This window comes from Solanum dulcamara, chromosome 1 (assembly GCF_947179165.1).
Source record: "Solanum dulcamara chromosome 1, daSolDulc1.2, whole genome shotgun sequence".
NCBI classification, from domain to species: domain Eukaryota; kingdom Viridiplantae; phylum Streptophyta; class Magnoliopsida; order Solanales; family Solanaceae; genus Solanum; species Solanum dulcamara.
The window spans coordinates 63,812,987-63,833,473 of record NC_077237.1 but is presented as its reverse complement, the minus strand read 5'-3'; the positions used below and the strand labels follow the sequence as shown (position 1 = coordinate 63,833,473).

At 36.5% G+C, this 20,487-nt stretch overlaps 1 protein-coding gene across 1 annotated transcript; it reads left to right on the top strand.

Moving 5' to 3' along the window:
- Positions 1–1,665: 1,665 nt before the first annotated feature.
- Positions 1,666–20,279, top strand: LOC129893482 (flocculation protein FLO11-like). The gene is made up of 3 exons (XM_055969022.1): positions 1,666–1,797; positions 1,879–2,090; positions 20,030–20,279. The coding sequence occupies exons 1-3, from the start codon at positions 1,666–1,668 to the stop codon at positions 20,277–20,279; spliced, it is 594 nt and encodes a 197-aa protein (XP_055824997.1).
- The last annotated feature ends 208 nt before the right edge of the window (positions 20,280–20,487 follow it).

The window sequence follows — 20,487 nt, the reverse complement described above, 5'->3', positions numbered from 1 at the left end:
AAGTCAGTCACTAAGAAGTCAGAAAGAAGGAAATAAAAGATATATTTGTGTAGTGGGGTACCCACATGAAGTAAAAGATTAGTTTCGCTCAACACCCTTTCTTAGAAGATTATATTTTATACATATACATATATATATAGTAAAATAATACTATGAATATAGTCCAAAAATTATTATACATATATATTACACCTCAAATAGTCTTAATGAAATTTTGTATTTCGCCATCGATTCTACGGAGTGTACTAATATTAGTAATTCACATATCACCGACATGTCCAAGCATGTCATTGTTACCTTCCATTTTTTCTTGTTTAAGGTAAACAAATTAAGATATTGAAATAGAACAATAGTTTAGGTTGAGACATCTCGAAATTCAGCCTTTTTGTTAGATCAAGCCCCACTTATTATCAATTTGGCATCTCATGATTATATTTATTGGAGCAAAAATAAGAATCTCTAAGTCCGTAGAGGTATGAAGTATCATTACACTAAGTGAGTGTTTTGATTGACTTATAGACTTTTGGTTTTTAAGCATTTTTTAAAATTTTCAGAAGTATTTGAAAAACATAAAAGTTCTTTTAAGCATTTTATTTTAGGCTAAAAAGTACAAACAAAAGTCAAAAGTTGAGTGTTCTGAATTTATGGCTTTTCGATTTTACCTCATAAGCCACCTAAAAAAAGTCAATTCAAACATCTCTTAACTATAAGTTTGTCGACATAATAAAATATACTTTTTGGTATTAATTTATCATGTGTCTTAGTTTAATTCCGCGTGGTGTTTAGGAAATAAAAAATATTTTTGAATCTTATTATTTTATAATGTATCAAGATGCCCTCGATAAAGCCACACAACATAATGACTGAAATATTACGTATCGATCGGCAATGTCACCACAACAAGAATAACATAATGAAAAGGGCCAACAAGGCCAACTCAACTGATAAAACTTGCAACCAACACGGTTGCAATAGGAGACATATATACATACTAAGTCGATAAGGATAGAAATTGAAACTGATAAGACACCCAGTTACTATGTTCACAAAGCCTCTAGGAATACTATACATCAACTAGTTGATACAAGGTCCGGACTATATAGCAGTTGTACAAAAAAGTAAAACATCCTCTAACAGTCCAAAAAAAAGTTAGAGCTTACCAACTGACAACTAAATCCTGAATCCTAGCAAATGGGTCGATTAGAATCACTACCTGACCTACTTGCACGAAACAAAAATACAGCATCCCCAGGCAACAAGATGTCAGTAAGAATAAAAATGTGCTAGTATGTAAGGAAAAAATAGAATCATATATAGCTACTATAAAAAGGATAATAGAGATACCACATTAAACTAAAGTGATGATAGCCTTCATAGCTGACATCTGACTTCACAGTAAGTAAATATGCACGGTGCACATATAATCTTATGTCGTAAATCATTGAAGAAGTCATAAATGTCATGAAAGGTTTCCAAATAATTCCACAAGTACATTTTATATTTTGACGAATGAGCTTACCAAAATTTTTAAAATTAAACTGTAATACTAATAATTAATATTTTTATAAATAAATGTACTCAAAATTTAAAATCAAACTGTAGATATTTAACTTTCTCTCTCTCCTACACTGCTCCAAACGGCTACTGCTCTCCACAGTTCTGGTAATGTTTCTCCGATCTACTCCCTACGCCGGTGCCGGTGAAATTGATCTCTCTTTGCTGAACTCTAGCAGATCTGGTCCGTCTCTCCGGCGATTCGAGTTTTCTTGGCTAAAGGTTGGTTTTCCGGCGAGATCTGTAAGTTCCCTTCAAATTTACTACTTCTACTTCTACTTTTGTGTCCTTCTTTGCTATTTTCTAGTGGGATTTTTCTAGCAGACTCTCTCTTCTTCTTCTTCTTCTATATTTTTCGGTAAAGTTTTTCCGGCGAAACTCTTCTCCCTTTCTTCTTCTTTATTTTTCGGTGAAGGTTTTCATCGTCCTCTTGCGTTTTTTGTCAAAATAAGTTTGCCTAGATTCCGGCAGCTACAAGAAGATTTTGGCGACGTCCAGGATTCCGATCAGATTTACTCACAACTTTCTCTAGCCAGGTTCTATCTTTCCTTTTCTTCCCTAGCTAAGTTTTTTGTGCTACATCTACTATTTTGATGAATTATTTCTTCGGACAGAAGAGTCTAGTCTTATCAGTTTTCTTACCAAAATTTCTCTTGTTGTTGTCTTAGTTCTTACTTCTTTTTCTATCCTCTTTTGGCACTTATTGACTAGTGTCTTTGATTTCATGTATTTGCCTGTTTGTTAGTGAGTGTTGTTTACATTCTATATTGTCAGGTAGTATATTATTTATTGTATTTTCTTGATTTATTTGTTCTCACTTCTTCACTTTTGTAGTTATATTTTCTTATATTATTTTTAGTGGCTTTGGAAACTTATGGTAGATTAGGGTCATATCCTCAATTGGGGTTGAAGGCAAGGGGAAATAGTGCTAAGATGGGGGCGGGCTTTCTTAAGTTGCGAGTAGGATCGTGTAACATAGGATTACTTACAAGGAAGTCCATAGAGCTAGTGAAGATTCTTAAGAGGTGAAGAATTAATATAGCTTGTGTTTAGAAGACTAGATGGGTAGGTACCAATGCTCGGGATGTGGATGGGTTTAAATTGTTGTACTCAGGAAGCTCAAGAGATAGAAATAGGGTAGGTATTCTAATTGATGCGGATCTTAGGGAGTGTGTGGTGGTGGTAAAAAGGATCAGTGATAGGATGATGACTATTAATCTAGTTATAGGCAGGCTTATTGTGAACGTTATTAGTGCATATGCACCCATATTGTCTTGGATAAGGAAGTCAAAGTTTTTGTAAGTTTTTGATGAGATCCTTAATAATATCCTAGAAAATTCATGATTTAAAAAGGCTCTTTTGGGAGGATTTGGATGAGGTAGTGAGAGGTATACTGAGCACCAAAAAGATTTTCATTGGTAGAGATTTCAATGGTCATATCGGTACAATGTCTAGTGGTTTTGATGATGTCCATGGAGGCTTTGGTTTTGGGGCAAGGAATAGTGGTGAGGTATCTTTCCTTGAATTTGCTAAAGCTTCTGAGATGGTAATTGATAACTCATATTTTATGAAGAAGGAAAATCACTTGGTTACTTTTACTAGCATGGTAGCTAGGATGCAGATTGGCTACCTACTCTTTTGGAAGGGTGATAAAGGCCTTGGTAAAGATTGTAAGGTTATTTCGAGTGAAAATATTACTACCTAACATAGGATTTTGGTGATGCACTTGAGATTAAGGGGGATAGAAAAAAGAAGACCCTTTTATGATCGACTGAGGATTAGATCGGGGGGCCCATCCCCTTCCCTCTCTCAGGAGATGGGGGAGAAGTTAATTGGTATGGGGCCATGGAGTAGTAGTGGAGGTGTGAACAACATGTGGGACAAGACTTCTGATTGCATTAGAAATGTAGCTATCGAGGTACTAGGGGTATCGAGAGGTATCTTTGGTGGTTGTCAAGGAGATTAGTGGTAGAATGGGGAAGTTCAAGGCAAAGTAAAATCTAAGAAGGTTACATGTATGGAAAGTTTGGAGTGTTTGGATGAGATTGAAAAGTGTAGGCTTAAAGCTATCTATAAGATGACAACGACGGAAGCCAAGTTGGTGGTAATGAGTGCTAAGACGGTAGCTTTTGAACGCTTATATATTGAGTTAGGGGAAAATAGTGGGGATAACAGATTGTGTACGATCTCCAAAGAGATAAAGAGAAAATCCTGCGAATTAGATCAAGTAAAGTGCGTCAAAAAGATGAAGTGTTAGTGGATGAGACCTTATTAAGAAAAAATGGCAATCTTACTTCCACAAACTATTAAATGAAAAAGGGGACTGAGATATTGTTTCGGGGGAGTTGGGACACTCTTATAGTCTATGGGATTATGGGTACTATAGGTGTTTTAGGGTTTAGGAGGTTAGATGTACTATTAGTAGGATGAGGAAGGGGAGAGTGATTAGGAACGATAAGATTCTTATAGAATTTTGGAAGAGCACTGATAAGGCAGGTTTTGAGTGGTTGACTAGGCCATTTAATGTTATTTTGAAGACAACTAATATGCCTAATGAATGGAAGTGGAGTACTATGGTTCTATTGTACAAGAAAAAGGGTGATATCCAAAACTATAATAATTACAGAGGTATCAAATTGTTAAGCTACACTATGAAGATATGAGAGAGGGTGGTGGAGATAAAGGTGAAGAGAGGAGTATGAATTTCAAAGAATCAGTTTAGATTCATGCCAGGTCGGTCGACTACTGAAGTAATCCATATTATATGGAGACTGGTGGAGAAATTTAGGGAAAGAAAGAGGGATCTTCATATGGAGTTCATTGATCTTGAAAAGGTTTATGAAAAAGTTATGAGGGATGTTCTCTGTTGGTATCTCGAGGCTAACGGTGTTCCGATGGTGTATATTAGCGCGATAAAAAATATGTATATTGGAGCCATGACTCGGGTTAGGATGGTGGGAGGTGACTCAGAGCACTTTCCTATTGATTTGGGACTACATCAGGGATCTGTGCTGAGTCCTTTTCTTTTTTCCCTAGTGATGGATGAGCTGACAAGGTCTATCCAGGAGGAGGTTCCATTGTGTATACTATTCGCGGATGGCATAGTTTTGATTGATGAGACTCGAGAAAAAATTAATGATAGGTTGGAGATTTGGATAGAAATCCTGGAGTCCAAATGGTTCAAATTGAGCAGGGTCAAGTGTCACGACCCAAGCCTAGGGCCTAGACGTAAGAAGATGAATGAGAAACCTAAAAGTACCTCAAACAAGCCTCTTAGATTCATTTATCCTTTCATAGGTAATGATAAGAAAATAAGCGGAAACCATAATAGTAATATTCAACTTACATATGTCCCACAATACCTCTAACTTTTAGATTTTTTGGGGTCTAAGATAAGTCCCTAGATCACCCTCAATCAAAATACAATGAATTGTCATAGTAAGTGTCTAGAGGACTCAACATATCATAAGCCAGAAAGGCAAAGGAGTATTATTATCCAAAACATAGTAATTCACAAAAAGTAGCCTTCAAAAAAAACTCAACTAGCCATGTGGAGAAGAACGGAGAGGAGCACCGGTCCATACATGGTGATATCATGTAGGCAAAAGACTATGCGTTAGTACTTTAAATGTACTAAGTATTTAGGCATGCATGAACATTGAGAAAACATTAAAGCATTTATGCAATATGAAACATAATGCAATTCATGCATAATCAACCATATAGATATCCTTTAAAATATTCATTTTGTGGAAAGATGACCATAACCGACATTTAAGACCATGCGAGCTATTACATGGAATCCAATATAACCTCCTACGTTAGCCGGGGAAACTACCTGCCGGGTAGAACTCTGTCAACTTCATTTATTTCTTTAACATTAACTTTAAGGGATTTCATAGATCCATTAGCCTAAACCCACAAAGGCTCCTATGTTGGCACATAGTTAATGAGACAAGGGGTTGCTATTAGGATTTCCTTACTGAATTCCACCTCCATGCCTCATTTGGTGCTAAGTCAATCCCATGGAATAGCTTAATACTTCAAAATATTCATAGCATATAGCTTGAGAATTTAAAATATTATATTCGGTGGAATAGCTCATTAAAATATTTGGTTATTCAACTATGCAATAATTGTACTTATTGCATAAAGAGTCTATCATTCATATCATTTCATTATTCTTTTATTTCATAAGACTCCCTCTTGATTATAGGTATTGCTTTCATAAATATTCATATGGAGTCAAAGCTTTCAAGTCAAACTTTATTGAAAATATAGTAAAACTAGGTGAGTTCAAATCACTTCCACTTTCAAACATGTATGTAACTGAAATTATGCATAAATACTTTGAAATCCATTAATTAAAAATCATGCTTTAAACAACCCACCATGAATTTCAAAAACCTTTAAAGAGATAAATAGGGAAATTACTTGCAAACCTTCAATTCATATATATAATATTATTTTGCATCAAAATAGATCAATAATCATTAGTTTAACCATTAGTTATGCTATTAAGTTGAAATAAGAATTACTCATAAGAAAACCTTATTTGAAATAAAGAGATTTAGTTGAAAAATTTTTGGACTACATGGGTGGAAGAATCCATGGATAAAAACCTAAATAACTTAGAACAAACTTAAAGAAAATAAATATAATTTATTATATAATCAAAATACTTTAGGCATGAGAGTGGAAGCATTACTCTCATTGAAGTTTTACATATCTGAAATCTGAAGCGTACTTAGAATCGAAGGACTTAATGAACTCTTTTGAATCCTAGATTTTTCTCCTCGCCGAAGCATTTTGTGTACTACCCAGAGTAAATGAATCACCGGAATAGTATTTCTACACTATTAAGAGCTAAAACTATATTTTGAGAATGAGTAAAGAAGTGTATAGAGAGAAGAGTTGCTTGAGAAAGCTTGATGAACAAAATGATGAAATAAGATGGGTATTTATATGTGTGAAGGAGAGACCTAATAATAATTAAAATAATTACAAAGAAAAATATAAAAATTTAATGGAAGATTGTGATGTTAAATGGATCTAGATGTTTCTATGGTTGGTGAGATGAACTTTCTTTTAATAAAATACTCTTTTTCAGAGTTGTGTTTGAACAAGATAACTTCCTCATTAGGATTTGGTGTCCATATGAATTGTTCTTCTAGAAGTTTACTTTCATGTCATTTAAGAATGAACCAATTTGGAGCATCCTACAGTGAGATATGAGTTTTCTTCTACAAACACTCCATTTCGTCACAACTCTATGTCTTGCAAAAATTAATTTATTTGACCTATTTAACCTCCGAAACCTAAAATATGGTCTTCACAAAAGTTGTAGGTAATGATATTGGGGTTATTCAAAAATTTGAATGACCTAATGTGGACAATCCTATGAAAAGTTATGCCCAAAATACAGAAGATGTATCATTTTAATCAAAAATTGGAACACCATATATAATGTTTTTAGGGGGTGTTACACCAAGGCAGAGTACATGGAATGCAAATTCAGTGGTGCGATGGATGAACAAGACGTGGAAATGAGGATTTCTACTCAACCTATCCCCAAGAGAGAAAGCTTTAGCTATCTTGGGTCCGTCATCTAGAGTATTGGGAACATCGATGATGATGTCACACATCGTATTGGGGAAGCATGAACGAAGTGGAGGCTTACCTCTGGAGTCCTTTTTGATAAGAAGGTGCCACAAAAACTTAAAGGTAAGTTCTAAATAATGGTGGTTAGGCCATCATTGTTATATGGTATGAAGTGTTGGCCAGTCAAGAACTCTCATGTTCAGAAGAAGCATAGTGCGGAGATGAGGATGTTGAGATGGATGTGTGGCATACTGGGATTGATAAGATTAGGAACGAGGTCATTCGAGAGAACATGAGAGTGGCCTCTATCGCAGACAAGATAAGAGAAGTGAGACTGAGATAGTTTGGACATGTGCAGAGGAGGTGTGTTGATGCCCCAGTTAGGAGGTGCGAGCGGTTGAATTTGGGGGTTACAAGAAGGGGAAGGGGTAGATCGAAAAAATATTGGGGAGAGGTCATTAGATAGGATATGCACAACTTTATATCACCAAGGACATGACCTTAGATAGAAAGGAGTGGAGGTCGCGTATTAGGATAGAAGGTTAGCGGGGGTAGAATGTAGTCTTGCCCTGTGAAGGTTTAGGGTTGGTCTTAGGTCTAGGCGTGCTAGTATATTTGTGTTGTTATTGCCCTTTGATTATCACTTTATTTTGCTATTGGTATTGTTCTTGTCTTGTAAAATTTACATAATATATTTGTATATATACTGTTGCTCTCTCTTTTTTTGGTAATGATACTTTTGAGCCGAGGTTCTTTCGAAAACAGTCTCTCTAGCTCAATAAGGTAGTGATATGGTCTGCGTACACTCTACCCTCCCCAGACTCCACTTGTGGAACTTCACTGGGTATGTTATTATTGTTATTTAATTTAATATGAAGTGAACGGACATAGGAAAAATAAGATAAATAGAGGAGAAAAATTCAATTTAGAATGAAATTACTTTTATGCGTCAAGCTTCCAGCAAGCTCTGGTGAAGAAAATAATAACAACTAGGCATGAAAAAGGAAGAGCAGAATCAAATGATTTTTTAAATATTTTTTTATGTATGGAGCCGTTTTTGCTTTATAGAATTTTTTTAAGGTTTGTTTAATAATTTTAAATTTTATTTAAAAAAGTCAAAATCCAATTGCCTGCTAAAGGTTTTTTCCCCTTAGATTCTAAAATTCTAAGTCTCTAACTGAGAAATTGTTTGATAAGTAATATTGATCTTGAATTATTTAATAATATCAAAAGCATTAAGAAATATTTTAATAAGTAATATTGATCTTGAATTATTTAAAAATAAGAAAAGCAAAGCTAAAGAGGCTGCTCTTCTTAAAAGTGAAAAAGGGTTGAAAACTGCTGCTAGTGAGATTTGAACACGCAGGAACTTTAAGCCTTGGATTTCAAGGTGTCTAGGGCACCAACACCTTGTTGTTTAAAGGATGTCCAGAATGTGTTATTTAACCACTTCTTGTATTATTTTTACATGTATACATGGTACTATTTTCCAACGAAATTGGACACCCTCACAACAACGTACCTCCACCCATGTCGTGAATGATAAACAAATATATAGATCCAAAGGATGCCATACCCAATCAAATGCTAACGATGGTGGTACAAAAATAAAATGAGTATAGTCCAAAAGTTGACCAAAAATATAGATACAACACTGGCTAGTCTCAAAAAGCAAAAGATGTGTCACCCAAGCTGAAGGAAACATAAATGATCCAAAAACGGCAAGTGCTCACCCTGGTCTCCGAATATGACTATAACAAGCTCGATCTATCAACGGAGGTAGCTGGTGCTCAAACCTACATCACAAAGGTCGACGCAGAATGTAGTATGAGCACCAGATATAAGGTACTTAGTCGGCATCATAGACCGACTGAGTAAAGAATGTGAAATCAATATGAAAAAGAGGAATAAACTCAACAGAAGTCATAATATAATGTCAAAGGTAAGGAAAAATATTATTAATAAATGTAGGCTAAAATAACCTAAGGGATCTACACTAACTACACCCAATCGAGCTGCTATAAGCCCCATCGGGGCAAACGTGCGCAATTTAAAGTAAAACCTGATCGAACCCCATAAGCCCATTGAGCACATAGAATGACTATGCTAAAGAGGGTAGGAGCTAAGGTTCTGCAGGAGTGAATGCCCTAGGGAATGAGGCCGAGCCTGTAAGCCTAGATACTCATCCAATTTGATAGTGTGGTAGTGGCAGGTCCTGTAATCCCGATACTCACCATAAATGGCCAACTTAATAGAGGCAGGGCTTTCACCCCGAAGCTTTTTTATAAATAATGAATCAATAGAGGAAGGGGCTGTGCCACGATGCTCTATATAAGTAATTAGTCCATAAAGGTAGGGCCTGTACCCGAATACTCTACACAAGTGTCTAATCAAAATGTCAATCCATATTTTTTTTCTAGAAGATGCCTAGTAATTCACCCTAAGCTCTTTTTTCTTAGCAAGTCCAGGCTATAATTATGTAGATCTCCTTACATAAATAACCAATTCATCATATACACTTGGACCTCAACCAGAACTAAAACAAGCCGAACACAAGGTTTAGGAACACCAATGAATCTCAAGAGTCGCAAACTTAGGAAATTATAGATAAGGTGGCTCATGGAAGCACATTTACTGCCTAGCTAAGGCTCAACTACCAGACTCTAGTCTTCTCCATTTTATAGGGATCTAAGCCTATTAGAGGAATGCCGAGACATCTAAAGCAAGTTTCCACTAACCTACACTAAGGTCATCATACATGGCAGTACTAATAATACGAGACAGAAACCAACAACAGAACCACTAAATAACAACAAGTATCACATGATTTATGTACTCGACATACTTGAAATAGTACATAAGACATGATTTCTACCCTAAGGCATGTAAATAAGCTACCCAACCCCAACATTCCAACAATTTCAACATATTTTCACACAATCTAGTACAATCTAAGGAAAGGAAAGTTGTAGCCTACCTGTAGGTCGATCGCGCATGCTCCAAATTATTTTATCGAAGCTTTTCTTTTTCGGATGGAATATGAACACTATCACGCTATCAAAAACAGAATCACAACATCATTATGGTTGTTTAAACACTAAAATCGCAAGAAACGAAAATGGATAAATTTTTGGTCAAAAATGGGAAAAGTGCGACCTATGTCGAAAATTCTGGAGTTGACCCCCAAAATAGGTCCTAATCAGTCCCCCAAGCTTACATCCCAAAATGAGAAATAATTTGGGGCCAAGAATCACCTCAAAAGCAACTCACAAGAAAAACCCAAATTTATCTTTAAAAAATTAACGATGGTAGTAGCGATTTCTGAGAAAATACCATAAACAAAGTCTCCAAAGCTAAAACCTAGAACAACCCGATGTTCCGGGTGGAAAACCGCACAATTCAGCCTCAAGAATTGCTGAAAAAGGACCCAAAATGCTCAAGATATCAACTCTTAAAATTAACCAAAAATCTAATACAAAAATGGCATAGGACACCATCTTAAAACTGAAAAATTACCAAAATGAAGCCTTTATAGTCAAAACCAATCAACCACAATGATCCTCACGAAAACCCCCACAATTTAGACTTTTGAATAGATAAATTTTGGCGTATATTGGCAAAGAAATCACTTCCCAAAGGTCATCAAATTTTCATTCCAACAATCAACTAATACAGCAACAAAAAACAACAGTTTTACCTCAAACGAAGCTGACCAGCCCACAGCGATCACCTCAAAAAATTACACAAGATAGACCCAAGAATCACCCAATTCGGAACTAAAATGACCAACTTATCAATTTTCTAAAATTTACCACAATTCCATTCCAAAAAATGACAAGAGAAAATAGCTAAAGTCGTGAACTGACCTCACAGGAAGCTTCTAATCAAGATTTCGGGCTCACTAATGAATTTCCCACTAAATTTCCTTGAATTTAGGCCTTTGAGTCACCAAATTTGAGTCTAGAATGAGGGAGAAATCGCCTTTTGAAAATACATGCAATGGTTGATCACTTCTAAAGTGTTTATATAAAAAGACCACTAATTTTATTCTCTGATGAGTTATCCGGAATTCATTCGGAACCTTTAAATGCAAAAAAACTATGCCACCCAACTAAATTTGACGTTCTGGATTCAAGGATATAATCAAAATTTTCATACGAGGTTGTTATGACTGAATGTGGGTCCCACTCCTAATATCATTTTTACCCAAATTCCGCTGAGTGGCTCAGAATGAGTCTATAAGCCTAAGGAGTCGAATGAAAGGTCATTCTAGACCAAACTCGATATTTAAAAGCTAACCACAATATCATATTTTTTATCTGAGCGCATTTTTCTAAAATGTTGACCAAAGTCAACCGTTGGCTAGTTTTCAAAGCTTAAATGCTAAAAATATTTTAAACTCGCAATGAAAACCCTGGGATTTGAGTCAACCACGGTTCAAGTAATAAAGGCCTTCTAACATAGAAACTTGCACAAAATCCAAATAAATGAGTAGGCGACTGAGCTATCCATGCCACCAGGCCACAAATGACCTAAGATCGCTATAGGAACGCTCTAAACGATGAGATAGAAGGAGCATAAGGAAAATGACCTGGAGGGTCGTTACAATTTAAGAGTTAAAAAATCAAACTATTATATTAATGTTTTCAAAAATAAATTTTAGCAAGGAAGGTGTATTGGTTGAAAATTCTTAATATTTTTTCATCATGTTTGTTAAGTTGAAACTTCCAAAGAAGAATAAGAACGCATACATCTAGACATATAGTCAAGAAAGTTGAAACAAATATGTAGATGTTGAATACTCTATATAACCAAACAACTAGAATATAAACATAGTAGAATCATAAAAATAATTTAGTTGTGATCCCAATGCCTTTCACAGAAGGTCTTTCTAGCAATAGAATAGTAAAATATCTGTCACGGCCCGAGTCAACACCTAGCCAAGATGCGGTACTTAGAACCACAAGTAATCCTAAGATAACCATTGTCATAGCATATCTAAGCATATCATATGAAAGCTAAAATGAAATTTGTAAAACAAAGCCATCACTGAAATCGAATTTAAGAATAAGTTTTTACAATTTAATACTAATGTCCGAAAGCCTCTAAATTGAATAAAATAATTTACCGGGACAAGGCCTCCATCTAGCATAAAACAAGTCCTAAATAAGGATAGAAACGGCTAAAGTATGTCCTCAAATGGGAAGGACTCACCAACTATTGAACTATGAACATCTACTCTTAATATACGAGCTTGAGAATGATCACTTATATCTACATCATATGAAAAATGTAGCACAAAAAAGATACGTGATCAGCACGGAGAAGGTATTTAGTATATAGGAACAAAACTACATAGTTGATTTCATATCTATATCACAAATTATGAGAGGGACCATAATGAATCTTTTAATTTACGTAAATGTCAACTGAGGAAGAATGCAGACAAAGACCATAAATAAATATTTTTGAAAAAAATATATATCACAAACTGTAATTTTCAAAATCATATAGGAAAGGATGCATATGTGAAAAAACATGTTATCTGACATTATATCAATGACTATATATGCAACCATATTTGTTTGAACTATAAATATATATATATATATATATATATATATATATATATATATATATATATATATATATATATATATATATATATATATATATATATAATATAATGTTTAAGTACGGAATTTCTTATAACCGAAATGTACCATATCAGCTCATGATGCACCAACTTATGATCTGAGTTGGGGAGAGTTGTCCTATACCTTGCCATGGTATTGAACTAATATACCTAATGTGGATCCACTAACTAAACCTGAAAAGGCTAAAGGAGTTGAACGATAAAGTGATATACTGAAATCCTACGGTAGCAAATAATTTTGAAACTTGGACTATCTAGAACATTTGTTCACTCAGTGCTAAATTCTACTCCTATAACATACTATTTGTATAGCTCATAAAATATCTACTAAGATGTAACACCCTAAAAACTTTTAAGCTAAGACATGAGCCATTCTTCATATGCCTATACGGTCATATTGGATGATTCTTAATTGTGTTATATTGGGTTATTCTTAAGGTTAATTCTTAAGTGGGAGTAGATTTGGAGATTTTTAAGGTCACAGGAATCCTAGAGCATAAAGTTGAGTTGATAGCCTCCTTCTTAGTTGAGTTTCGATATAAGATTTTACTTAGGTCAACTTCAAACAATAATATCTCCTGGAATATACAGAATTAGGTGACCCATGACCTATCAAATTAAAGGACATCGAGTCCTCTTTCTAACGCAATAAATTTTGCTTCATTTGGAGTTTGAGGTAAAGTGATATACCTGTTTTAGTGAAGCCATGTTAGACAGTCAAATTCTTACAGACAGGCTATACGACTAGTAGAAGTTTTGATGGAGGGTGAAGCCATCCGCGAAAACTTTTGGTGTTTTTTTTTTCTAAAACTTCTTCCACGTTGTTTATGGTTATTTTGGTCATTTTCCAAAATTTTTAACTCTATTCTAAGTCTTTTTGGTTATTTTAAAGGAGTGTATCATTTAATTAACTAGTTTTCCTCTCATTATCATCAATGTAAACATCGAACTCTTAAGAAATTCTCTCAACACTCACTAGGGTTCCTATTCTCCATCAAGAACCCTAAAGATTTCAACTCAAAAAATTCAAGAATCAAGAGAAGCCTTACATCCAATGTTTTTCTCTAGATCAAGCACCAAGATTTCAAGATCAAAGACTTCTTATAAGAAAGCTAGTGTTCTTCAAAGTTTTTCAAGAATCTAATTCTTCCATGTATGTTAGTCTAGTCATAGTGTTAGACTAAGTTCATCTTCATGCCCCACATATCAATTTCATCAGTTCAAGCTTGAGTTTTAACCCGATTGTGTTGAGTTGTAATCTCATTCATTGAGTTCTATATATATTTATTGAGATTGTGAATACTCTTACGATTCAAATTCTTGAGTTGTTGTTCATGCTTATTTCTACATGAACCTAGACTGACTTTTTTCAATTTTTTCCATTATGCATTGATTTTCCGTTTTAAAACAAAGGATATTTTCAAATCTGAGAGTAAAAGAAGAGTTTTGAGGGAACACGAGTTTTCCATGTGCATTGTTTAGGTCATGAAGTTGCATTAGTGATTTACTCAATGATTTTCCCAATAGATTGAATTAAAGCATTTTGTATCCCTTGTATTTTGAGAATGAGTTTTAGAAAGAAGTTTGACCAGTATGAGTTAAAGTTACAAAGAAAGCTAAAAAAAGCATTTTGAGTTTTTACTCACAGTTTTAGTATGAACATTTAATTGTATATTTTAGGACTAGTATTGAGCACCGAGTTGGGCGAGAGTTCAAACAACTCAATTTTAACAAACTATGTAGCCAGCGTAAGATAGCATCGCACAGAAAGTCGGGCGACTCCTCATTGCCTCTGAGAAGACTTAGAAGATGGATCCATAAGTTAAAGTTTGTCCTATATTCTGGAAAGGTATAGGATGGTTATGTCAACATGGACAAGGCATTGTATCATCACGAAGCTCATAGTGGTGGTTGTCGATTAGAGAAACTTCCTAAGAAAAAGAAAAGCTATTATATTAAGAATTGTATATGTTACATTAATTCAGTTACAAAGCTTTGTGGTTTTCATTATACTTTCATGCTTCACTTCGATCAAGTTATTTTCAATACTCTCTTTAGAATGAGTATAAAGTTCAGTATTTTCATTCAGATTTATTACATAGTGTACATTCCATGTATTGAATCCATTTTGGGCTACGTCATTTTATGATGCAGATTTAGGTACTCCTAATTTTAGACACTTCATTAGGATCTTTTCCTATCAGTAGTTGATGAGACCTCCTTGCTTTTGAAGGGCTCCAGTTTAGTTTGTTTGAGTTCAATTATTTTATCAATCAATTTTAATTTATATTTAGTCAGGTAGTCGTGGGTCTAGTCTCGCGACCTATCTCACTTTAGTAGAGGCTTCGTAGATAGTCACACTTAGTGAGTCAGTTCAGTTTTTTATATTCAGAAGGGCAAAAGACATAAATTTCCCCTTAAAGTTGTACCGAAAAGTCAATTACACACTTAAACTATCATGGTGACCTATTACACACTTAAACTGCCTAAAAGTGAAACTATTACACACCTGAATGCATAACACCACTCTCATAGTATGTGGTGTATTACACTCGCTTCCACGTGGCACCACATCTGTGCCACGTCATCTCCATATCAGTGCCACATCATCGCCACATCAGAAATTATAATTTTTTATATTTTTTTCTTTTCTTTTCTTTATTAATTAACCTTTTTATGAACTATATTTTATACTAATTAACTCCTAATTAATTATTAACTATCCATCTTATTTTTTATATTTTTTCTTTTCTTTTCTTTATTAATTAATTTTTTTATTAATTACTGAGAAACTTTTCATGGGAGGGGATTTTAATGGGCACATCGGGTCTATTCCAGGAGGGTATGATGATGTGCATGGGGGCTTTGGCTTCGAGGACAGAAATGGAGGAGGAATCTCACTTTTGGATTTCGCAAGAGCTTTCGGGTTGGCGATAGCCAACTCGAGTTTCCCAAAGAAGGAGGACCACTTGATAACCTTTCGTAGTTTAGTGGCTAAAACTCAGATAGACTTTTTACTCCTTAAGAAGGATGATAAAGGTTTGTGCAAAGACTGTAAGGTCATTCCGATCGACAACCTTACAACCCGACATAAGCTCTTAGTGATAGATTTAGGGATCAAGATGACGAGGACGAGGAGGGTCGGGGAAGAACGAACTAGGATCAGATGGGGGAGTTTGACAACGGTTAGTGCCCTAGAGATGGGAGAGAAATTGAAGGATATGGGCGCCTGGGATAGTAGTGGGGATGCAAACGGTATGTGGGATAAGACAGTTAGTAATATTAAGGCTATAGCAAGGGAAGTGTTAGGAGTCTCGATAGGTAGTCGTAGCCGACATCGAGGGGACTGGTGGTGGAATAGAGAACTATAAGGGAAAGTAGAAGCAAAGAAGGTGGCGTATGCTAAGTTGATGGAGAGCAAGGATGAGGTGGAGAAGTGGACGAATGGGGAACTTTATAAGATAGCGAGGAAGGAGGCGAAGTCGACGGTTGCAATGGCGAAGACGACAGCTTTTGAACGCCTTTATGCGGAGCTGGAAGAGAAAGATGGGGACAGGAAATTATTCAAGCTAGCCAGGGTCCGGGAGAGAAGGGCATGCGATGTGGATCAAGTGAAGTGCATTAAAGACGAACACGGAAAAGTACTGGTAGAGAAGACCCTTATCAAACAAAGATGGCAGTCATACTTCCATAAACGTTTGAATGACAAAGGGGACAGAGAAATTGTGTTAGGAGATTTGGAACATACAGGAAGTAGTCACGATATTGGGGGTTATAGGAGTATTACAGGCGATGAGGTTAAAGATGTCGTTCGTAGGATGCGTTAGGGAAGAGCGACTAGACCTGACGAGATCCCTGGAGAATTTTGGAAGAGTGCGGGCTCGGTAGATTTGGAATGGCTGACTAGGTTATTTAATGTCATCTTTATGACGGCAACGATGCCCATAGAATGGAGGTCGAGCATCATGATCCCTCTATACAAAAACAAGGGGGATAGCCAGAGTTGCGACAATTATAGAGGTATCAAGTTTCTAAGCCATACTATGAAAGTGTGGGAAAGAGTGGTGGAGATGAGGGTGAGGAGAGGTGTGTCTATTTCAGAGAACCAGTTCAGATTTATGCCAGGACGCTCAACTACGGAAGCCATCCATCTTATAAGGAGACTAATAGAGCAATATAGGGAGAGGAAGAGAGACTTGCATATGGTATTCATCGACTTAGAAAAGGCCTATGATAAAGTCCCACGAGAGATACTATGGAGATGTTTGGAGGCTAAAGGTGTACCTATAGCGTACATAAGGGTGATCAAGGACATGTACGAGGGTGCCAAAACCAGGGTAAGGACAGTAGGAGGGGATTCAGAACACTTTCCAGTTGTGATGGGGTTGCATCAAGGATCAGCTGTTAGTCCGTTTCTATTTGCCTTGGTGATGGATGTATTGACGCGACAAATTCAAGGTGAGGTGCCATGGTGTATGCTTTTTGCGGACGACATAGTCCTCATCGATGAGACTCATAACGGAATTAACACTAAGCTGGAAGATTGGAGACGCACCTTGGAGTCTAAAGGGTTTAAGTTGAGTAGGGCCAAGAGAGAGTACCTAAAGTGCCAGTTCAGTGAGACTCCTCAAGAGGTTGACATAGAAGTGAAGCTCGGGGATCAAGCCATCCATAAGAGAAGTAGTTTTAAGTACCTTGGTTCTATCATGCAAGGCAGTGGCGAGATCGACGAGGATGTCACACATCGTATTGGGGAAGGATGGATGAAATGGAGGCTCGCCTCCGGTGTGTTATGTGACAAGAAGGTGCCACCACGATTTAAGGACAAGTTCTATAAAGTGGTGGTTAGACCAGCTATGTTATATGGGGTGGAGTGTTGGCTAGTTAAGGTCTCACATGTGCAAAAAATGAAAGTTGCCGAGATGAGAATGTTGAGATGGATGTGTGGGCATACCAGGAGCGACAGGATTAGAAATGAGGCTATTCGAGACAAGGTAGGAGTGGCCCCGGTGGAAGACAAGATGCGTGAAATGCGACTGAGATGGTTTGGGAATGTGAAGAGGAGAGTCCCAGAGGCACCAGTGCGGAGATGTGAGAGGTTGGCCATGGATGGTTTCAGAAGAGGTAAGGGTAGGCCGAAGAAATATTGGGGAGAGGTGATCAGACAGGACATGGCGCATTTATGACTTACCGATGACATGACCTTAGATAGGAGGGTGTGGAGGACACATATCAAGGTAGAAGGCTAGTACATCATGGCATTATCCCCCTTATCCGTAGGCGTATTAACGCACTATCATTTATTATACTCTGATTTATGTTATTTATGTTATGAATGTTATCTTATCTTATGTTATTTATGGTATTTATGCTATTATTTGACGATATCTACTGTTTTTTTGGCGCTTTGACTATACTATTGTTTGAAACTCTTTCGTTATCTACTTTCTTACTATTAATATTCTTGTCTGATCTTTTTCCTATGTTCTATTGAGCCGAGGGTCTTTCGGAAACAGCCGTCCTACATTGGTAGGAGTCAGGTCTGCGTACACTTTACCCTCCCCAGACCCCACGATGTGGGATTTCACTGGGTTGTTGTTGTTGTTGTATATTTTATACTTATTAACTCCTAATTAATTTTTAACGATCCATCTGATTTTTTATATTTGTTTCTTTTCTTTTCTTCATTAATTAACTTTTCTTTTATTAACTATATTTTATACTAATTAGCTCCTAATTAATTATTAACCACCATCCAATTTTTTATATTTATTTTCTTTTTTTCTTTATTAATTAACTTCTCTTTTATTAACTATATTTTATACTAATTAAATTCTAATTAATTATTAACTACCCATCAATTATCAACCACCCATCCAAATTTTTATATTTTTTTTTCTTTTCTTTATTAATTAACTTTTCTTTTATTAACTATATGTTATACTAATTAACTCTTAATTAATTACTATCCCCCCCAAACCCCAATCATCTTCTCCACCAATATGGAGAGAAGAATTCTTCTTCTTCTTAATGGATTTTAAAAGAAAAAAAAAATCAAGATTCAAAATGGGGAGTAAATAGAGCTGAGTGTAAAAAAGAAGAGGGTAGGTGGGTGTGAAGAAGAAAGGATGTGGGGGTGGGTGATTTTTTAAAAAAACTTTTTTACTTTAATGGGTTTTGAAAGAAAAAAAATCAAGATTCAAAATGAAAGTAAATGGAGGTGGTTGTGAAGAAGAAAGGATGTGGGGGTGAGTGATTTTGTTTTTTTAATTTACAGAATCTGACATGCTTTTTTTTCCACGTCAGTTGTAGGGGGGTAATAGTTTCACTTTTAGGTAGTTTAGGTGTGTAATAGGTCACTGTGATAGTTTAAGTGTATAACAGACTATACAGTTCAACTACCACTACTACCACCACTACCACCACCACTACTACCACCATCACTACCACCACCACTACTACCACCATCACTACCACCACCACTACCACCACCACGACCACCACCACTACCATGACCACCACGACGACCACCACCACCACCACCACCACCACCACTATCACTACCACTACTACCACTACCACTACTACTACCACTACTACTACCACTACTACCACTACTACTACTACCACTACTACTACGACCACCACCACTACGACTACTACTACGACTATTACTACGACTATGACTACTATTACGACCACCACCACTACTACTACCACTATCACTACTACTACCACTACTACTAGCAGCAGCAGTAGTAGTAGCAGCAGTAGTAGCAGCAGCAGTAGTAGCAACAGTAGTGGTAGTAGTCATGGTAGTGGTAGTAGTGGTAGTAGTGATAGTAGTGGTAGTAGTCGTGGTAGTGGTCGTGGTATTAGTGATAGTAGTTGTAGTGGTAGTATTGGTAGTGATAGTAGTGGCTATGACTACTACTACGACTACTACTACGACCACGACTACTACTACGACCACCGCCTCCAGTACTACTACCACTACTACCACTACTATCACTACTACTACTACTACCACTACTATCACTGCTACGACTACTACCACTACTACCACCACTACCACTTCTGCTGCTGCTGCTCCTACAACTATTGCTACCACTACTACTACTGCTACTACTGTTGCCACTAATGCTGCCGCTACTACTGCTGCCGCTACTACTGCTGCCGCTACTACTGCTGCCGCTACTACTGCTGCCGCTACTACAGCTGCCGTTACTACTGTTGCCGCTATACTGCCGTTGCTACTACTGCTGTCGATACTATGATCACCGCTACTACTGCCGCCACTACAACTGCCGCCACTACTACTGCCGCCACTACTACTGCCAGCACTACTATTGCCACTACTACTACTACTACTATTACTACTACCACTACCAAGACTACTACCAGTACCACGACTGCTACTACTGCTACTACTGCTACTTCTACTAGCAGCTACTACTACTTCTACTAGCAGCTACTACTACTGCTACTACTGCTACTATTACTGCTACTACTGCTACTACTGCTACTTCTACTAGCAGCTACTACTACTTCTACTAGCAGCTACTACTACTGCTACTACTGCTACTATTACTGTTACTACTGCTACTACTACTACTGCTATTGCTATTGCTATTGCTACTGCTACTACTACTGCTACTGCTACTATTGCTACTACT

Bases quoted from the DNA above. Each gene is read 5' to 3' on its own strand.
- LOC129893482 (XM_055969022.1), top strand. From the start codon at position 1,666: ATGTTTCTCCGATCTACTCCCTACGCCGGTGCCGGTGAAATTGATCTC. The intron at 1,798-1,878 runs GTAAGTTCCCTT...TTTTTCTAGCAG, and splicing joins TTGGTTTTCCGGCGAGATCT to ACTCTCTCTTCTTCTTCTTC. The intron at 2,091-20,029 runs GTTCTATCTTTC...CCGCTACTACAG, and splicing joins TCACAACTTTCTCTAGCCAG to CTGCCGTTACTACTGTTGCC.